Source organism: Accipiter gentilis, chromosome 4 (assembly GCF_929443795.1).
Source record: "Accipiter gentilis chromosome 4, bAccGen1.1, whole genome shotgun sequence".
NCBI classification, from domain to species: domain Eukaryota; kingdom Metazoa; phylum Chordata; class Aves; order Accipitriformes; family Accipitridae; genus Astur; species Astur gentilis.
In genome coordinates, this window is record NC_064883.1 from 39,204,557 (window position 1) to 39,223,237 (window position 18,681).

The following is an 18,681-nucleotide window of genomic DNA, read 5'->3' on the forward strand; positions in this document are numbered from 1 at the left end:
CAGAGGTGTGGAAAGGTCGGGAGGCACAACCGAAGGGTAATTTTACTTAGCGCACCTCTAGCCTTGGTGAAAAATGCTACTCTTCACAGCGACTAGAAATATCGCTATTTTATGTATCTTTTGATAAGAGGTTGTCTAACAGGATGATGGTAGATATAGTAAAATACTGATACATTTTGTATTGTAGGAAAAGGCATCCTCTGCTGAATCATTGTTACTTCCCACAAAACCTGCATGTGTTTGGATATCTCTCCTACTAAATGATGGTTTAATTTGAACCAGCACGTGATGCCTTAGGTAATCAGCTCATAAAGCGAGACACCCAGAAGAAATGACTGCAGCACAGTACGCTCCTGTACTGTCTTACAGTAGAAATTTAGAGAATTCCAGCAGCGGTGTATCAGTAGGGGTAGAGAGCTGTGCCAGTCCTGCGTACCCGCTGCAGGACTGCTCTACAGGTCTCTGCGATCAAGGAGAGGCTGGCTGCTAAGTCCTTTCTGTCTTTAACTGTGTTCTTCGTAATGCTCAGGCACAAGTCTCCAAACCCAGACTATCTCCTCTGACATTAGGCCATCCTGGATATTCTAAGGAAGCCCAAACACTACCTTTTCCCTCTATGCAAAAGAAAATGTATCTAAATGTTGAAATGCTGGCTTCCAAACTCTCAGACACCAACAACTCCATTCTAGCATGGAAGCGCAATTGCTTTTGTGTGGGTACAAAGCAAGAATTTTAAAATTTTATTTTCATTATATTTAGAATGACGAATACTCAAACAAGAAAACTGCAGTTTTACAAATGCAGCTAAAGAGTAATGAAGACCACTGGGGAACAGCTGATCTTCCCTTAGATCTGTTTATTTTCATTGCTTACGAATGTGCATTATTATACAGTCTCCTGTCTGAATCTACCGGAAAACAAAAAAAAATTTTTTTTTGATGGAGCAACAGGACTCTTTGTTTTATTTTCCCTTACCTTTGGATAATGATACGTTTTAACAGTAGGGTAAAGGCTGCCAGTGTATACCGGGATCTCCATGGTGGGGACTCTGGAGGCATTAATTGTTGCATATGCTAACCTGGTGCCATCAGGAGACCACCAATGAGCAATATGAGTCTTCAGGATCTCCTCTAATTAAAAAAAAAAAAAAAAAAGAAAAAAAAAAAGGCGAGAACAGAAAAAAGGCTATTAGACGTAAATTACTATTTAGCAATAAATGAAAGAGCATAGATATGAAAATCCCAGTCTAATCACAGCACGGGGAGGATGCCACAGGAATATCAATTAAAAATACTCATTAAATTACACCATATACACAAATGAACACAATTGATAACAATTACTCTGAATTTAGAGGTTATTACGCATAATCATCTTGCTCAAGAAACATCAAATGATTCATCATGACAGCATAAAAGGCCCTGCTACTCCTACTCTGTGTCCCGTACATGGATATGTGAACATGTATACGTGCATGTGTCGGCAGAGCTCGGGTCCTGCCTGCCCAAAAGTAACATAACCGAGGCTGCCTCGGGGCTAGCAGGGAACTGCGATGACTGAGGTTTAGTTCTCCTCCACAAAGAGTTCACAAAATCATACTAGACACATATCAATGGATTCAAACAGCATTTATACTTAGATACAAGTGCTTCAGCTACAATTTAAATCTGCCTAAGCTCAGTTGACAGTTGGGAATAAACGAAAATAGCAATTTTCTGTAAGTTATGCAATGCTGGAACTTTGAAATGCTTTACAAGATGCGAGGCTTTGCAGTCTGTGGCTTGGATACCATCTTGACTCCTATCCCTATTTCATTTTTTTAAATCACTTTTGCAAAGCAATTTTCCATAAGTAGCCAGGGTCAGAGACTGATCCTTTTGACCATGGAATTTTGGGATTAATGATTTTTTTGCAATTTGAATAATGTAGTTGCCATTGAAAAGGTACTCAGAAAGATGCCAATACAAGTATGTCAGAGTTCAAGTATGGAAGGACAAAACAAGATTGCCATCATAAGAAATTATTTTGAAGACTGGCAGAACCTAATTCTCATTAAACACAAATTCAAAGAACTTCTAGTTTCTAATACTTTTTCTTATCATTTAATATCCTTCACTGCAAAGATGACTTCAGCTTATAGATATCCAGAAAAGATATAAAATTCACTCTTTGTCCAAAGTGTCTCCAGTTACTGACATTTGGAAGACACTGACTTGGCTTTTTAAACCTCTCATTTTGCGAAAGGCAGTAATGTAATCCATTTTCATTAAGAGGCTTAATATCATGAGTCATTCCTATTTAAACCATAGCAGAAGGGCTTGCATATGCTTTACAGATTGATGGGCAGGAAGACAGGTCCCATTACTTTAATGTGAGAACAAGAATTAAAGAGGCTGCAGAGTGTTTCTAAGCTTTCACCATGAAGTTCTGCTACACAAGTCCAAGCAGCTCTAGCGTCCGCTGTTATTGCTGTTCATTGGAAAAAATGAATGAGGATTTTCAAAATTCAGACCCACCATGTTTGTACACCACCCTATGATGACCCCTCAATCCGACCAGGATGTCCCTCTGGTCTGAAGAGTAGAAACTCACCAAAGACTGTTTTATTTCTTTTAAAAAAAATCTTGGATGAGCGATCCTTGGAGAATAGCCGGACAATTATATTCATAGAGCAGACAAACACCTTTGTTAATCCAGACTTGCACATGGCTTGAGATAAAACTCAAGGTAACATTAGAAGGGGTGCAACAGAAAATCACCCTCGATAGTTATGTTTCTACAAATAACAAATTAATTAAGCAATACTTAATGGCAACATGTAAGTGAGGTTTTGGAAAGACATCTAGGAAGTTGCAAATACTACATGGGAAAGCACATCTGGCAAATTTGCTTTGCTGCATTGTCCCACCTGTTGTGTGTATGTTTAAAAGATGCTGCTTTTTACTTTTATATCGGTTGCTCATTAAAGGGATAATTAAGAGCATAAAGGAAAAGGAGTAAAAATGGATGGCAGATGAATCCTTGACATTTTAACATTAATTAGGAATTACTTTATTCAGCAAACATTTTCTCCTGGATCTCAGACTTAATGAAGCAGTTCTGCTGAAGGACACATGCCAAGAAAGGTTTTAGTGCAGGTTTTGTGGTCCTCTGTTAATGAGATTTAATTGAGTGAACCTTTACCTTGAAACAAATCCAGGACCTTGCCCTTATTAGAGAGATCAGTTAGTTTTAGCAAACCAGAGAACATTCTTATGAAATATAAAATGCATTAGTACCAGAAAGTTTCAGCTGAAAGTAAAACGTAATGTGCAGACAATTTGTTCTTGGGAACACTTTATTCCTTGCGCTTGCATTTACCACATCTCAGAAAATCAGTTGCATTCAGTACTCCTGGGTCTTTCTAAAGTTAGTTCAGATCCTACCTCACGTATATGAGAAACCAGGTTCTCCTTGAACACCAAAGCCCCCTCCACATATACCTCATGACCTCCTAGCTAAGAGTATAAAGTGATAATTGAGCAAAACTTGTGCTCTCTTCCTCAAAGCTTGCAGTCGCTGGGTGCTACATGATGTAGGGACGCTGTGAGTGAGCTGCGGAGATTCCTCACTGTCAGTTGCTGGTGGCTCCGTGCTGCTTCTTTCTCCATAGCTTTGCTTGCCAGCCATCACTCTGGGGCACGCAAACCCTAAAAATGGTGAGAATCAAGTGTGCAGTTGCCTTAACTGAACAAGGACTGTGATACTGCCTGTTCAGACCTGGTAGCTGGGTTCAAGCACAGTGTCTGAGGTAAGTCAATGTCTATTCCACGTTACCGCATTTGATACCGAACCATTCTGAAACAGCTGGATGACCTTGCTTGTAAGTAATGACTCTTTGGTGGGGACACATATTAGCCGGCTGGTAATCCAGTGAAATGCTTATGCTCAAGGAGTGTTGCAGTAAGTGTGTTTTAATCCCTTTTCTTGCTGAATAAGACTCAATTGAATGACCATTTCAAAGCTGTGTGAAATGGAGAGTCTTCTAAGTTAACAGACCCTCAGGAGGAGCATTTGAAGTCCTAGGTCAGAGTATATTCCGTGACAACTGGGTATATATCCGTTTTAGAGACTTTATTATCACTGGATGAGAAAAGAAACTGGAGGCAAGAAAAGAGGTGTGACGAGAGGAATTGTCCCTGAGCTGAATTAAAGGTTGCTGCATTCATCACATCACATAGGTGGCAGTCTTTGGTATCAAGACCTGAAGAGCATCCAGAGTGAGCCAGGCTGCCCTCAGCAGGAACGTCATCTCCTCAGAAAAACGTGTTTGCTGGTAGATGCTTTCCTGCTCACTGTCAGGAAGCAGAAAGGAGAAGTCCCTCGCTGTGGTTCTCAGCTGCAAAGTAACAAGGCGTGCTGAATCTTGGTTTGGATGTAGCATTTAGCTGTGATACCATAAGAGCAATTCGTTGATGGACTGCACAGCCGATGAGAGATTGGATGGACATTTCTGCCAGGTGTATTATCCAAAACTAGCCCAGCACGTGTATAAAAGGAAAGGAAGCCTCTGCTTGTTTCAAACTTTGAGTTTATGCCAGCAGTACTTGCAAGAGCAATGAAATGGGAACTTGTATCTTACTTTAGGTAACAAACTTCTCAAGGAATCATAGGAAATAGGACTGGAAGGGATTTCCAAAAATGATCTGGCCCCTTCCTCCATGGACAATATCTACCCCAATCCTGTAAGAATCTTCACAAGTGGATTTTGCTATTCCTTTTGATACTTGTACAGCACCTTTAGCAGAGATTTGGCCATAGAAATCAAACACTCTCAATTTTCATGTCCACCTCTGTCTAAGCACTGAACAGCCTCTCCGAAGCACGTCTAGACCTCTGCCTTCCCTTATAGAGTCAATGCAGAGAAAAGCATCAGGGCTTTATTTTCTGCAGCCTCAGTGGTAACCAGCAGATTCTGGATAGAACCTGTTGTATGGACCACATTTGGAAATCCACACAGATGGTTTTAATGTTGTGAACCATAATCTGCCACTGTGGTATTTCTACAGACATTTCCATGACAAATCCACTTCCCAGGCTTGCGCAGAGTTCTAGACTGGCAGTTCCTCTTTATTAACAAGTACATGTAAACGCCATGGCCGTGGGGCTTTCTTCATGCATTTTTAAAAATCTAAATAGTTCTGTAGCCTTTTCCATTCTGAGTCCTATTTGTGATTTATGCCTTTCTACTGAAGCTGGCAAAGTCCTGGCCTGCTGTTAGGGAAGGGACAAAGCCTTCAACGATGACTGACTGGGAAATCCATTGGTATCTTAGAGGTTTCTTCCAATTTTTGAAGTCGCCACAAATAACTTGTAATTTTCAAGTGTGAGTTAACAGAAACAGAGACTTGCACAAGAAGACAAGGGTGCTTGGACAGACCAGTCCTCTGACAGGTATCATTGCAACCCCTTTCTATCACTTCCCCCCACCCCCCCCCCCAAAAAAAAAAAAAAGAATAAATATGATGTCGGGAGAAAAACTGAGAAAAAAGAATAAAGATAATTTTCAAGTGAAAAAATACATTTGTTTTTCTGTCATCACAATCACCAGAGGCATATAGCTGTACTAGCTGTATAATTTACCCACTGAGGCTCTACATATTACAAGCATCAACACCCCAATTCCCATGTACAAGGAAAACAGCGGGAGACACCACTCTTATCAGCCACTTTCCTTTGGCCGCCCACATGCATATCCTCTGTGCAAGGCAGGTTCCCGTCACTCCACAGCCAGCCTCCAGATGTGCCCGTGCCCCTGTGTCCACGTTGCCACCCCTTGCAGTGGTAATCGTACCAACACAGCCCCACTGGCGGTGGCACATAAAGCCTTTCTGCAGGAGCGAGCAAGTCAATGAAAGACTGGTCCTACGAGCTTTTCAATCTTTAACTGCTAACGCCTTCTAATAAGAAGGCCCAGGAAAAATATTACAATGAATGCAAAGAAACCAACCTTTTCTGTTCCAGCAAAAAATGACTTATAGATCCGTACTGCAGTCAAACAAGAGATCTTCTGGAGATCTGAATGGTGTGTCCACCCTTGGTGAAGCCTCTTGTGTTATACAGATGAGCTGCAGTTAACAACTGCAGTGTCATTAACTTCAAAAAAGTAAATTCCATTTATAACAGCTGAGGAGGTGTCCCTGGAGACTGAGCAGAAAGGGGTTTTTAACTGCATCTAGAAAAGTAGAAGCTTTCGGCATCTCAGGAGGTCAAAATAAGGGTGTAATGGGTACAGGCACTTAGGAGGCTTTACCTGTTAAATAAATCCATTTCTTTTACACAATTAAAATTCTTTTCTTGTTCCAGACATTGCATTTTCTTCTTCAGTAGGATATCAAAACAATATTATTAATTTTGTGCCCAGAGGACAAAGACAGATAATAAATAGTTTGATTCACCTTTGAGTAGATATAGATACATGAACACACACACAGAAACATATCTAGTTTTCTGTTAATTTCAGAATATTTTAATTTTACACAAAGTGTTATGCAAGATTTTGACTGACAGAGGGAACTTCCCCTTCTATGTTGTTTATTGCTGAAGTGGTGCTGATGTGGTAAAGTGCAGCAATTCCAGGAAGCGTAATCAACGGTTTTGTTTGTGCGATGTATTGTAGCTGATACTCAGATCATTAAGTATTTGGTGTGCTGAAGGCATTTTGCTGTTGTATTAAAACTGTTAATAAAAAGGATTTTAAACAAAATGAAATTAAATCTAACATAAACGCCATGGCTTACATTAGGAAAGAAAGCTCAAAAGAATTTGTCAGTAGGAAGCATCAAAAGAACATAAGGAGAGATCAGAGAACAGAAAGGGGGTCTAGGAAAGGAGAAAACAAAGACTTCTGAGATAGCAAAACCCCAAGAGTTCTCACAGAAACATCAGATAAATACAAATGCTTATTTGACAGCTGCCATTAGCTTTAAACCCAATTACTAGATCGTCTCAAAGCACCAACCACACGTCCAAATAGGTTACTATTGTATAGTTTGAAAGCAAGTATTTTTACCCAGTTAGGGAAAACACATCGTTCGTATCGGCCTTCACTGACATGTGTTTCAGGGATGGCTTTAGAAGACCACCGTGCCATCTTTCATGCATATGCAAGCAAATTTTCTCTCAGTTGCTGTAGTATAGCTCTACACTGACTTCCATTAAGCCCTTGTAATAGGTATAAAATAGGTGTAAAAGTAGTTATGTGTATGCAAATAGTATAAAACTGTTTCAAATTACTATATCCAATCTACATTTTCCTGTGTTGACATTATTTTGTGATGATGTCAGCAATAGCCCTGCAGCACTATTGATTTCAGCGCAATTAATCCTCTTTCACAGTTGTCTAATTGAGTCAGGTGGAAAAAAAGTAATTCTGCAGGGCCACTAAATAATTCAACAATCTTTTGTAGAAAAAAAAAAAAAATATATTTTTTGGCTGAGCCCAAATTCCACGCTCAGCCCAATTCCATAGCCCCTGTGTGCAGACAACAACCGTTCTCAAGGTGTTTATGCCATCATCCAAGAGATCCTTAAGAAAACCAGAGCTGCAGTGCTCCCCCCAGTGACCCTTTATTCCTACTGGAAACACCCAGCCCCCTCTGCCACCGACAGGCAACAAGCTTATGAAGAATCAAATATTACTTGCTTTCGTGGCATTTTTGAGGACGTGCTTTAGAGAACACTTTTTCAACATCAAATCCTTGGTCCAAAAAGCTCATCACCCGATGGCAGCAGCATTAGGCAGCCGTGGAGCTGCACAGGCAGAGGCGAGGAGCTCCCACGTGTTCGGCAGCCGTGAGAAGGTGGCAGCCCCTCATCTTGGGGAAAGGAGCCCAGCTAGGAGACTTGCATCTCCTCAAGCACAGGGAAGGTGTGGGCTGCAAGTGTCATTAATTTCCCCTTAGTCATGGGGTTTAATTGCTTGAACACATGTTGTTTTCCACTCGCGCAGCCTTGCAGCTCCTTGCTCATGCAGAACATTGTGTGGAGACAGCGGACGAGGGTTTGGGCAGTGCTTTCTGCCTCTCTGGGCACAGATGCTGAGGACCCGGAGAGAAGCTCATTTCAGCAGGGTGGTTCTCGCTGGGCATGGAGGACAACCCCATGGGACTCTTGATGTGTTCTGCGTGGTCAACAAGGTTGCGTCTTACCTCCACATCTCTTATGTGGGCCCCAGAGCCGCTGTGTGGACTGAGCCAAGCCCAAGTTCAGCAAACAGGCAAACCCCATGAAATCTGAAAGCAAATGGACCGTGGGCCACCTTTGCTTCTGCAAGATGAAGGTGGCTCTGTGTAACACCACCACAAGCTGCCATGCTCCAGCAGAAGACTTGTCACCAGTGGATGCTCTCTGATACCTGGCAAGGACCCTCGAGGGAACAATGAGAGATGAAGAGCAAAGAGCATCCAGCAACCCCAGAGTGTGCACATCAGCGGCAACTCTGTCAGCCAGCCTGGCCGAAACCTGACCACTCCAACCTGGGCTCCTTATCTATAGTCCCAACTACCAGCAATAGTACATAAAAATAAAATACACCATTGTTTCTCTGAGGACAATCTTTAGGACAACTCCCCTATAAGGAGTCATGTTAGGAAGGCATCGAGCTGCTGACAGACAGAAGAGACTTTCTGAGGCCACTCATCTCACCCACAATAAAACTGCTGTTTTAATGCTTGTGGGTTGGCTTTTTTCCCCTAGTCCATTGATTCTTCTAATTTGTTGTGTTTCCAACGCTAAAGGATTCTGTAGTTGTTATATGAGTCAGGGCTTTGGGGTGTTGTTTACAAGGTTATTGACAAGTAGCTGCCAGACCTTCTTTGCTGAGTGCTTGAGGGTTTCAAAATGCTGGTGGTATTGACTGCTGGCCTGATCCTGTTCTCAGGTACATCTCTGCAGCTCCTATCAGAATACATGCAGGAGGCCAGGCTCAGGCTGTAATAACTAAGAAATTACGAATGTTTAAAATCTCCCTCATTCATACAAGTGGATTTGTTGAAAAAAAAAAAAGACACTAAAAAAATAGATGCACAGAAGTTTGTGATGTCATCTGAGAAGTACAGATGGATTCTCACAAATAAGAGAATTCAGGTATTTGGAAACAGCCAGAGGGGCCGGGGGCTCCTCCAGGCCATCTTCACCTCCTGACACACTGAACACGCTCAGCCGTACAAATTCCACTTGAGATGCAAAAAGCGATGGAGAGGAGCTCTCTCTCAGATCTCCCGTGGACCCTGTGTCTCCACCAGGAGCAATGAGCAGCTCCCCAGGAGGTCTGGCACCCCTTCCAGAGCAACCCCAGCCGGCAGGCAGGCAGGCAGGCAGAGCTACCACGTGTCATACACAATTCCATACTATCCGGAGGGCCCGTCAGTATTTCTGGGCCTGCTTTGCAATAAACGCTTCCTCTTTGGACAAACATGGCAGAACAACACTGAGTTGCCTCCACATCCTCCTTCTGCTCTTTTCAGAAGTTTCCTTCTCTGTGCTTCTGGCTTTCTCTCCCCTGTGCACCATTTTTAGCAATCCTTAGTTGTTTGCTTTGAAAAGCCTTAGTGATTAATGGTCACAATAGCGCCTAACAATTAGCAGATTTCTTCTTTTGGTGGTGTGAGTCAGTCTCAGCCACAGTAAAAACCTCTTGGACCATCCTGGCTAGACTGACATGCAGACATTTCATCAACACAGGCAAGTCTGTGATCTGTCAGGATGTCCAGACGTAATAATGAAAATGGGGACTGAATTATGAAAGTAGAAATATTACTTAGAGATCATATCATCAGATATTCCTGTTTCTAACACTCACTCCAAAGAGCAAATGCATCTAGAAAACCCGTCTGCAGTGACACACTGCTGTATGCCACTAATGCATAATAAGAATGTATTTTTCCATCACCTGGCATAAATATAAACCCATAGCCTGTTGTCAGCTCTCCATGAAAGCCTGTTAGCTAGAGGCACTAAATCTGTAGAAACTTTTCCTGGCAAAAGTCTTCTGAGTAATTTGCACTGCAGCTCATTGCTGTGGGTAAATGTTCATTGCAAGGTCATATCGTACCTTCTCAATTGCTAAGGACCTAGACAAGACAGAATTCATGTTGCCCAATTGACTGGATACAGTAGGGCTCCTATAGTAAAATCCTTTTTTTTCTTCCTCCCCCCTCCACCCCCACCCCCGCCATTTAACAGGTTGCTATGGCTAGAAATACAATTTGCTTATCTGTGCAAAGCAGTGAGACAAATCAAGGCTTTCATTATATGCTGATTATTACTCTATTCAAACCTGCTCAAGTAGCTTCCACTTCACCTTTCCTTTAAATTAAAAGTTACAGGTTCTTCCCAACTAATCTATGGGTTTTATGATAGGAGGAAGATGGACAGCCAACCTTGACTCAGGGGATCCATTTCAATAGGTACAGACATATCAAGAAAGTTAGTGATCACAAAACCCTCTGAATTTGACTATCAAAAATTCATTAGACTATTGCAATAGTTCAAGAACACAAGTGCCCAAAAGCAATCTCTTCTAATGTTTCATAAAGAAATATGAGAGATAAGAAGACTGAACAGCCTGTCATTGCTATTAAAGAACTTGATTCTTCGACCCTGTGGACTTCTATCAGCACTTGCTCAAGCTGTCTTTCACGTGAATAACTCGCATGATTTATTCACCCTGAGCAGCACCCTGCTAGTCACCTAGCATGAGTCGTAATAAACGTCAGTTAATATTGCAAAATACAGCCCTGCTTTATAAAACAGGAACTGTAGCACATTGACTGAATTTAGTTTAGCTCCAAATTTCTTACCCAGTTTAAATGGCTACAGTCATTGAACAGCTATTAAAAACCCACTCAGAGTTTATATTGCCCTACTATGGCAATATTCCCAGAGGTTTCAACCTGAACAGTGATTCAGGATCTGGCTAACTGAGAGATTTAGCTCAATAATGACTCAGAGGATGAATCTGATTTTACAGTACTGAATAATCAGAGGAACTACTGAGATCAATAGAGTTACCCAGGAATAGTAAAACAGAGAGCAGGATAAAACCAGAATTCAAATTCACTTATAGCAATATTTTAGAAAAAATACGCCTATTAAATAACAGAAACATTTATTATTAAGGAAGGTGGTGGCATATAGCCAGGTTATGCCACTGATGGACCAGTGTGGTTTGACCGTGTTTCTCAGAGTGGTGGCATTCGCATGTTGAACAGAAACTCTATTCTTCCTAGGTGCAAGTCTTGAAGGACCTCCACTATGGACTGGGGTAAGAACACAGAAAAGACAAACATACTTGTAGGGTAACGTCCACCAGTCAAAACCTCTTTGATCTCTACTACCAGGAAATACTTTTTTTTTTTTTTTTTAGTATTTTTGAGCTGTGGACTATTGCGTAGTAATTCTAAACCTACTGGCAAAAGCTTGCATAGTCACCTTCCTTGGGCCACTTGGAGTTACCCCACTTCTCTTCAGGGAGCTCCAGACCCCGGGCTGAACCCCAGTAATGCCCAGCAGATAGTTACCATTGCTCTGGGTACAGGGGATGTCTCCAGCTGCACCACAACGAGAGGGAAACCCGCGTGGTCCCCTGCACCTAGGGCAAGGGCACCAAGCCTGGGTAACTCTCGTCGACATCCATGGCCCGGAAACTCCCATAAGTAAGTGAGATAGTAAATAAAGCCCTTCAAGGGCCCTGAAGGGGCACCGGTGGGGTGAGCAAGGTGGGCTGGTGTCACCCAGTTCTTGCTGACGAGAGGGGAGATGCTGGGGATTGTCAGGCACCGAGTACTCGGTGCCTTGCCCGGCGAAGGTCTCGTCCGGGACACGTTTCTCGTCACAGGCACTACCCCCACATATGTCTAAATTTGCTAACATTTTTATTTTTGAATTTATGACCACTTTAATTTCCTCAGGGAGTCCAAAGTTGGTGTCTCTAACGACTGCTGGTTTTACTTTAAAGCTACAACAATTAGAGTCTTCTAATGAGAGTTTTAATTGGATAGTGAATTAAATACCAGATGAGTTTAACTATTCATCTTGGAAATGGAATTCAAGAGATTTAGGGTTTTTTTAATTTTGTTGTATTGATTTGAGTTTTCTATTCCATGTTGAAACTTGTTTCTCATAGTTGTACACCAATTCCACTATTTTTAACTTTTTAATTTCAGCTGACAAAAACCCTATCCATAAACCAGCACATAAAAAATTCTGAAAAAAACCCCCAAAATGCATAGAAATGTACATATAAACACACACACACACACACACACACAGAGCCATGCAGTAAGAGCAAAAAGAAATTTTCTGCATAATTGGATCTAAAACTGGTAGGGAAAAAAAATTATTAAAAATGAATATCAGAGAAAGGCAATTCAGAATTTTAAGGAAAAAAAACCCTGATTAATTAACTTCAAATTATAAGTATTACTTTGAATTGCGTTGTACAGAACAGTATCAAATTACTAATTATCCTTGCCCGCTTTGTTCAAAGATCATGAATGTGCATTTTAATTTCCACTAGAGTAAGCTAAATATACTGAGAACCAGCATGTAGAATTTTGCAGAAATCGCTGGGGATGAGGGAAAACTCCCCCATTACCATATAAATGACATGCACAGAGTTATAAATGACACACAGTAGATCCAGCTCGTATTGTTCCTTAGGATGTAGCAGGCAAATACCGGAAATTATAATAAGGCTTATAACCTAGCAGATAATAAATGTAACCCATACCCCACAAATCCCCATCTACCAAAGATAATTTAGTCTGCTGTTTTTTGCTGATTAAGGGTGGCTTTGGAAAAAAAATATCCTTCCCCTTTCCCCTCTTTATCTGTTGCATTTATTGGCAGGATGGAGATGGCTCCATTTTTATCTACCTAACAGCTCACAATATCTAACGTAGACTAATCTTCCTTTCCAAGGCCTTCATAGTCTGTTCTACCCTTAAACAGTTCCTATTTAGTATCAAGGACAATTCCCACATAAAAAAGACTCATCACAGCCGCTCCTTTTTCCACCGCTATATTTTTACCATGACATCCCCGACGTTAGCAGCACTGCTGAGTTGAGATCACGGCTGACTGGTATCTCATTATTCCCTGCAGCAGCCTGGGGACCGGACTGGTTTTGGGGGGTGTTTGCTTGGCACTAGGCACAGCCAGGCTATAGGACATACCAAGCTGGCAAGTACTTTCCCACCACCAGACTACGAAACGTATGTTTTGAAATGCCTCAAAATGTTCAGATGGCAAACATTATCAAAGTGCAAAGAAAATACCATCGTCCTTGCTGAGTAGGACCAGAACTGCTGAGTTGTAGTCCTTGCCCTTTATTGTTTATCACAAAAAAAAAGTCATTTTCTAAGTCATGTGATTCCTGGAGTATTTGGATGTTGGAGATGCCAATTTTAATATATATTGTCCTTTCTTTCTAAGGCTTCCTTGGATGCCTTTCATCTTTTGGTGGTAGCCTTCCCGCTGGAAAACACGGCAGCTCTGGGCTGGCTGAACATCCCTTCCCACCGATGACACACGGCTACGGCAGTCCCGAGGCGGGTACTCTGCCCTGCTCCTGTGGGGACAGAGACCCGCGTGTGGGGACAGAGACCCGCACGTGGGAACGTCCATCGGAGAGGGAGGCTGTGATTTACTCTTTGGGTTTCTTCAGAGTGATATTTCTCTGTCATTCCCTCCAGCCCCTGAAGACTGTGTGCTCCAGTCTGTGGCTATAAATCCCAATGACGTTGTTGGCACGTTAGGTGTGAGTTTTCATCTTCATCAGGCTTAGCAGGATTCCACCAGTACGTGAAAATACTTAAAGTGTGGTTACATCATGATTACACAGACTTTTATTATTTTTCAGTGTGAAGAGCATTTCTTTAAGGAGTACTAACAGGATGTCTGGTTTCTCTTTTGCAGATCTATATTCACGAACTGAAAAAGGGACCACGATATACTGCTATAAACACAACCACCTGGTTGACTAATTGCCTGTAGATTATCTTTCTGTGCTTTATGTACTCAGAGAGCTGGCTTAGTGCCGTTTTAAGTCCAAATCCATAACTGGTATAAATAATGTATCTAGTGATACATACTTACTAAGGATTCAGTTCTTGGTTTTCAATGTAATACAAAGATATGTAATGATGTTATAGAATCATAGAATCATGGATTGGTTGGAAAAGACCTTCAAGATCATCGAGTCCAACCACCAACCATGCCCACTAAACCATGTTCTTAAGTGCCTTGGCTACGCTTTATGCTTGCTCACTTTATGCTTGCCTTTATGCTTGCCCACTAAAGACTCATGTGTTCGAAGGAGCCAGATCCACTCCTTTCATACCTGTGAATGCATTACATGATTCATTATTTTCCACTTGAAACCAAAAATAGACATTTCTTTAGGAAAACTGTGCAGCCAAGTGACTATTTTATGCTTTCTTCCCTTTTTCAAGTGAATGATGAAGTGAAGTCAGACAGGAGAAGTGACTCTTGATCTTCAGGCACATTTTAGCTGCTGCATTGAAGCCAAAGGGCTAGTTTCTCTTCTAAACCATCTCTCAGTTGTGCTTTCAAATGCACACTTTCTCCTAGATGAGAACAGGTCAAACACAGGACAGCGCAGGGACAGTCTCTGGGTGTCCCAGGAAAGTTATTTCGCTGGAACCAAAGCCAAATGCTTTGTGATCTGCTGTTTGCTACCAAGCACTCGGCAGACTTGCATTTGTAATTTCTACATAGTGCAAGCAAATAATTCATGCAGGAGATCATCACTTCTGGAAGGGGAACAGAAAGGTTGGCTGGTTTAATCCTAATATGCTTAGTCAGGGACAGTGCTTGGGCTTTAAGCAACATGGCTACATCCATCATGTTGCCGCTTTCCTCCTCTCCCAGGGAAAGGAGCTGTGCCAGGACTGGATTCTGCAGTGGTCCTTTTGAAGACTCAGTGGGATGGAGGAAGACATACTTCTTGTCTTCCTCACTCTTCCTGCAGCTTCCTTTCTTCCCTGCTGTGCTGCGTGATCTGCTCATTAAAGATGACCTTGGGCCTCGGTAATGAGTAGATCATGTACTGCAACACTTCCGAATGGCAGCTCACGCTAGAAGAAAATTGTTGTTACGTCTGCATTTCTGTCCTACTACTCCCACCTCTCATCTGGCACCGCATGCTCTCTGCTAACAGAGCCAGAACAACCCCATTAAAGTTATTGTGTCTCCTTTTTGGGGTTATTATTCTGTCTTGCATCATTTTAAATCTCACTAAAGCACTGAAACATTTCTGATGCATGCCAGGCTTTCTTGGTTCACTATTTGTCAGGTCAGCATCGAGTTCAAATTCTTCTGACTAGCAAGGTCAAAATCAGATGCCCAAAATTCATAGATAGGCTTTTAAACCAGAGATGCCCCGCACACAGACTTGGGGTGTTCGTACTCAAATAACATAACATTTTAACAGAGTTCAGCATTCCCAAGAAAGGGGTTTTTAAAAGAACCCTGAGTTCGTGAGTGGGCAGATGTGAACTTCTTGTTCATCTCCATGTGTTGTCACTTAAGTCGTTCAAGCAGAAGGATGACAACTTCTCCCACTGCTGCTCCAGGCCTGGTGTTTATCAGCGGTACCCACGAGCCAGAGCAGCAGCTTCAATGACAGACCTGGCTGAAATGGGGAAATTCAGGGGGAAATTCCCAAATCTACTTCCTTCTCCATAGTGCTGGACAATAACCACATCTACTCCCTGAACCTTCTCCTGACCCTTCCATCCCACCAGGTTTTTTTTATCCTCAATAATTGATGAGACCTCCACAGTTGTACCAGATGCCAAATATTAGAGAAAAGAGCTGAGAAGCAGGAAAGGATCCTAAAAAACCTACATTTGTCTGGAAAATATTTTCTTCAGGGTTATCATTGCACGTGATACAATCTGGGCAAGAAGTGCTAAATCACAGGGCTTAGACCCTCATCAAGAGCCTCCACGCATATAGACCTGCGGGCAACACACAGGGTGCTGGGGGGAGAAGGGTAGAGAGGAAGGAGAGGAAAAAGCCAAGGTAATTTTAAAGAACCGTAATTAATCCTTTCCCTCCTCATGTACTGCAACTTTGTGCCGTGCCTCCGAGGGGCAGCACAGCCTCAGTTATCGCACCCGAAAGCTTTAAGCTATTGGGGACGCAGCTCTTGCCTCCTGTCCTATTCTCACGATTTCTAGTCTGCTGATGATACTCCAGAATAATACATAAGTCTCTGGGTTAGTATGGGTCAGTTCAATAATCAAGTGAAGTTTAATTTTTAAAATGAGATATTGAATCTTTCAAGTCATCTCTGTGTCTACAGTCTGAGGCAGAGACTGGAAAATCAAAACAAATGCAATAAATACAATGATCTCCAGATAATTCTCATCAAGTAAGATTTATTTTGATGTCTGTTTTCAGACTGTTGCCCTCAAGTTTAAAAGCACAGTAGCATGAAAATGTAATGTTTTGCTTTTAGGAGCTGTTTTTCTTTGGTTCTATTTCTTACCAGTTTCTCAAATCTTTAATCTAGCTATCTTGAAAGCCTCCTTTAAAGAATTGCTTTTGATCTAGTCTTATGCAGCAGCAACCAATGCTGATTTTTTTTTTTCCCTGCTATTGTTGTTAAATCAAATACAAGACAATGACTCAACTTTGAGGAAAAGCAAAACTAACGTAGGAGGCAAATGCTTGTGAGTCATAAGTGTAAAAAGGGAAGGACTGAAGTGATTTTCTACTATTTTCTGGGATTTGCAAGTCAGGTAAGAGTCCACCAGCCCCTCCATGATACAGAACAGAAGTAATAGCCTGATGGAGCTGGGGTAGCTTTAAGAGCAGACCTTTGCTTTCTGCTGGTAGGGTGCCTCATGGGTTGGAAAGGTTCCTGCTCCTGGTGAAATCACCTGGGACCAGCCCAGGCTTCCTACACAATGAGCCACATAGACACATCTCTCCAGCCGTGCATCCCTGTGACCAAATCTGACAGGGACCTGCCAGGGGTCTGTGCCGGAGGCAATCCCAGGAACGTGCTGAAAACAGTCAGATCTGGGTGTTCGTGCAATGCTTTGCATTTTATTTGGTGTCTAAGGGCCAAGGTGAGACTCTCACCTCAGTTTTGCGTCCTAATTTCTCTCATCTCATGCAAAACCAGGTCAATATTTGTGCCTCAGTTTGCCTGTTTCTAAAAAGATGGTAATAACTCCTGTTCTACCAGGACATTATGTGAAGTTTTATTAATTGATGGTTGCAAAAGGCATTAAGATCGAGACAGAATAATTGCCTCAGTGAAGGTCATAATTAGACACGTACCAAGAGATACAGCTGAGCGTCATCTGTGGTGCTCATTTAATCTCATTCTTGTATTTTAGCTACAAGTGTGGGGGTACTAGGGAGGAGAGCTGTTCTTACAAAGGTGACCGCTGTATTTAGCACGAAGTTTAAGTACTTTGTGACGCTGACACCCGAACAATCCCATGCAAGTGATATTATACAACTTTTAGAGACGAGAGAAAGGTTCACACTCCAGTGAAGACAAGAAACGGACCTTGCAGTGGAGCAGGACAGACCTCTCTGAAGGGGAAGAGAGCGAGGCCATCAGCAGTCCCTGGTCTGGGAGGAGAGGCTTGCCCGGCTCTCCTTGGCTGCAGGTCAGCTCAGGGGCCAGCATTAACCTGATCGAAAAGGGGATTGTGAAAAACTCATCCAGGCTGTGAAATCATGCTCTCGAATCCTAATAATTTCTCCAGCACCTAGTTGTCACGTCGCGAAGAATTACGAACTAAAGTTGGGGAGGAAAGAACAAGCTGACACACTTTTGTGAATCCCAAATCATGCTGTAGGCAGAACTGGAAGACTTTCTGTTTGAAAAATAATTATATTTTTACGTAGCGTGTGCTAAAAGTTCTTGTGAAACACTAAAGCTCATATTTCTAAGTGTGATAGAACTGGGAAGTATCCCACAATTATCAGAAGAATTTGAGAAAAATCAAAATTAATGCAGAAACGTTAGAGATGATTTCAAGAAGACATGCAACAGAATGATGGATTTTTGTACTCATAAAAGCTTATAAATGACCTCATTTTTAAAAGAGAACTTTTTTTATTCTTTTCTGCGCTCTGCTCACTTTTCTGCTGAATATTTTATGTAACAGTTTTGAACTGAAATTCAAGCCAAGTCCCCCCCCCCAAAACACACCACCAAAGAATTGACTGTACACACTAATCAAAAGCAAAATGGGATTTCATCTCACATTACTTCATTCTAATCAGGATGCTATTTGCATACTATATTTTTCCAGCAAATCACACAGATTCTGACTGTTTGCAGCTCTCCTATCAAATCCTGACGGTGAAGGTAGCTCGTCCTATATCTCTGTAGTTTTACCACATGGTGGCAATATAATTTCCACCTTTCTGCTCAGGAGGTGAGTTGCCTCTGATTTCCTCCTTCATCATTTCTTACTCACTCTAATGATGATATTTGTAGGTGGCAATTACAGTCTTCTGAGTTTCTGCTTTCCATTTCCTTTATAAATTTAATAGAGTATTGTTGGGTTTATTTTTCAAATAAACTCTGCAACATTTCCAAGGACATTAAACCCTGTTATGTAAGAGTTTTTCTTTCAGCTAATG

General features: G+C 41.9%; 1 protein-coding gene across 6 annotated transcripts in view; it reads right to left on the reverse strand.

The window, feature by feature from the left end:
- DPP6 (dipeptidyl peptidase like 6) overlaps nucleotides 1-18,681 on the reverse strand; it is a 575,931-nt gene that overhangs the window by 56,546 nt on the left and 500,704 nt on the right. For all 6 annotated transcript variants that reach the window (XM_049798774.1, XM_049798776.1, XM_049798778.1 and 3 more), the window contains exon 9: nucleotides 976-1,130. In XM_049798774.1, the coding sequence (XP_049654731.1) occupies nucleotides 976-1,130 (155 nt within the window). The remainder of the gene's footprint in view (nucleotides 1-975; nucleotides 1,131-18,681) is intronic.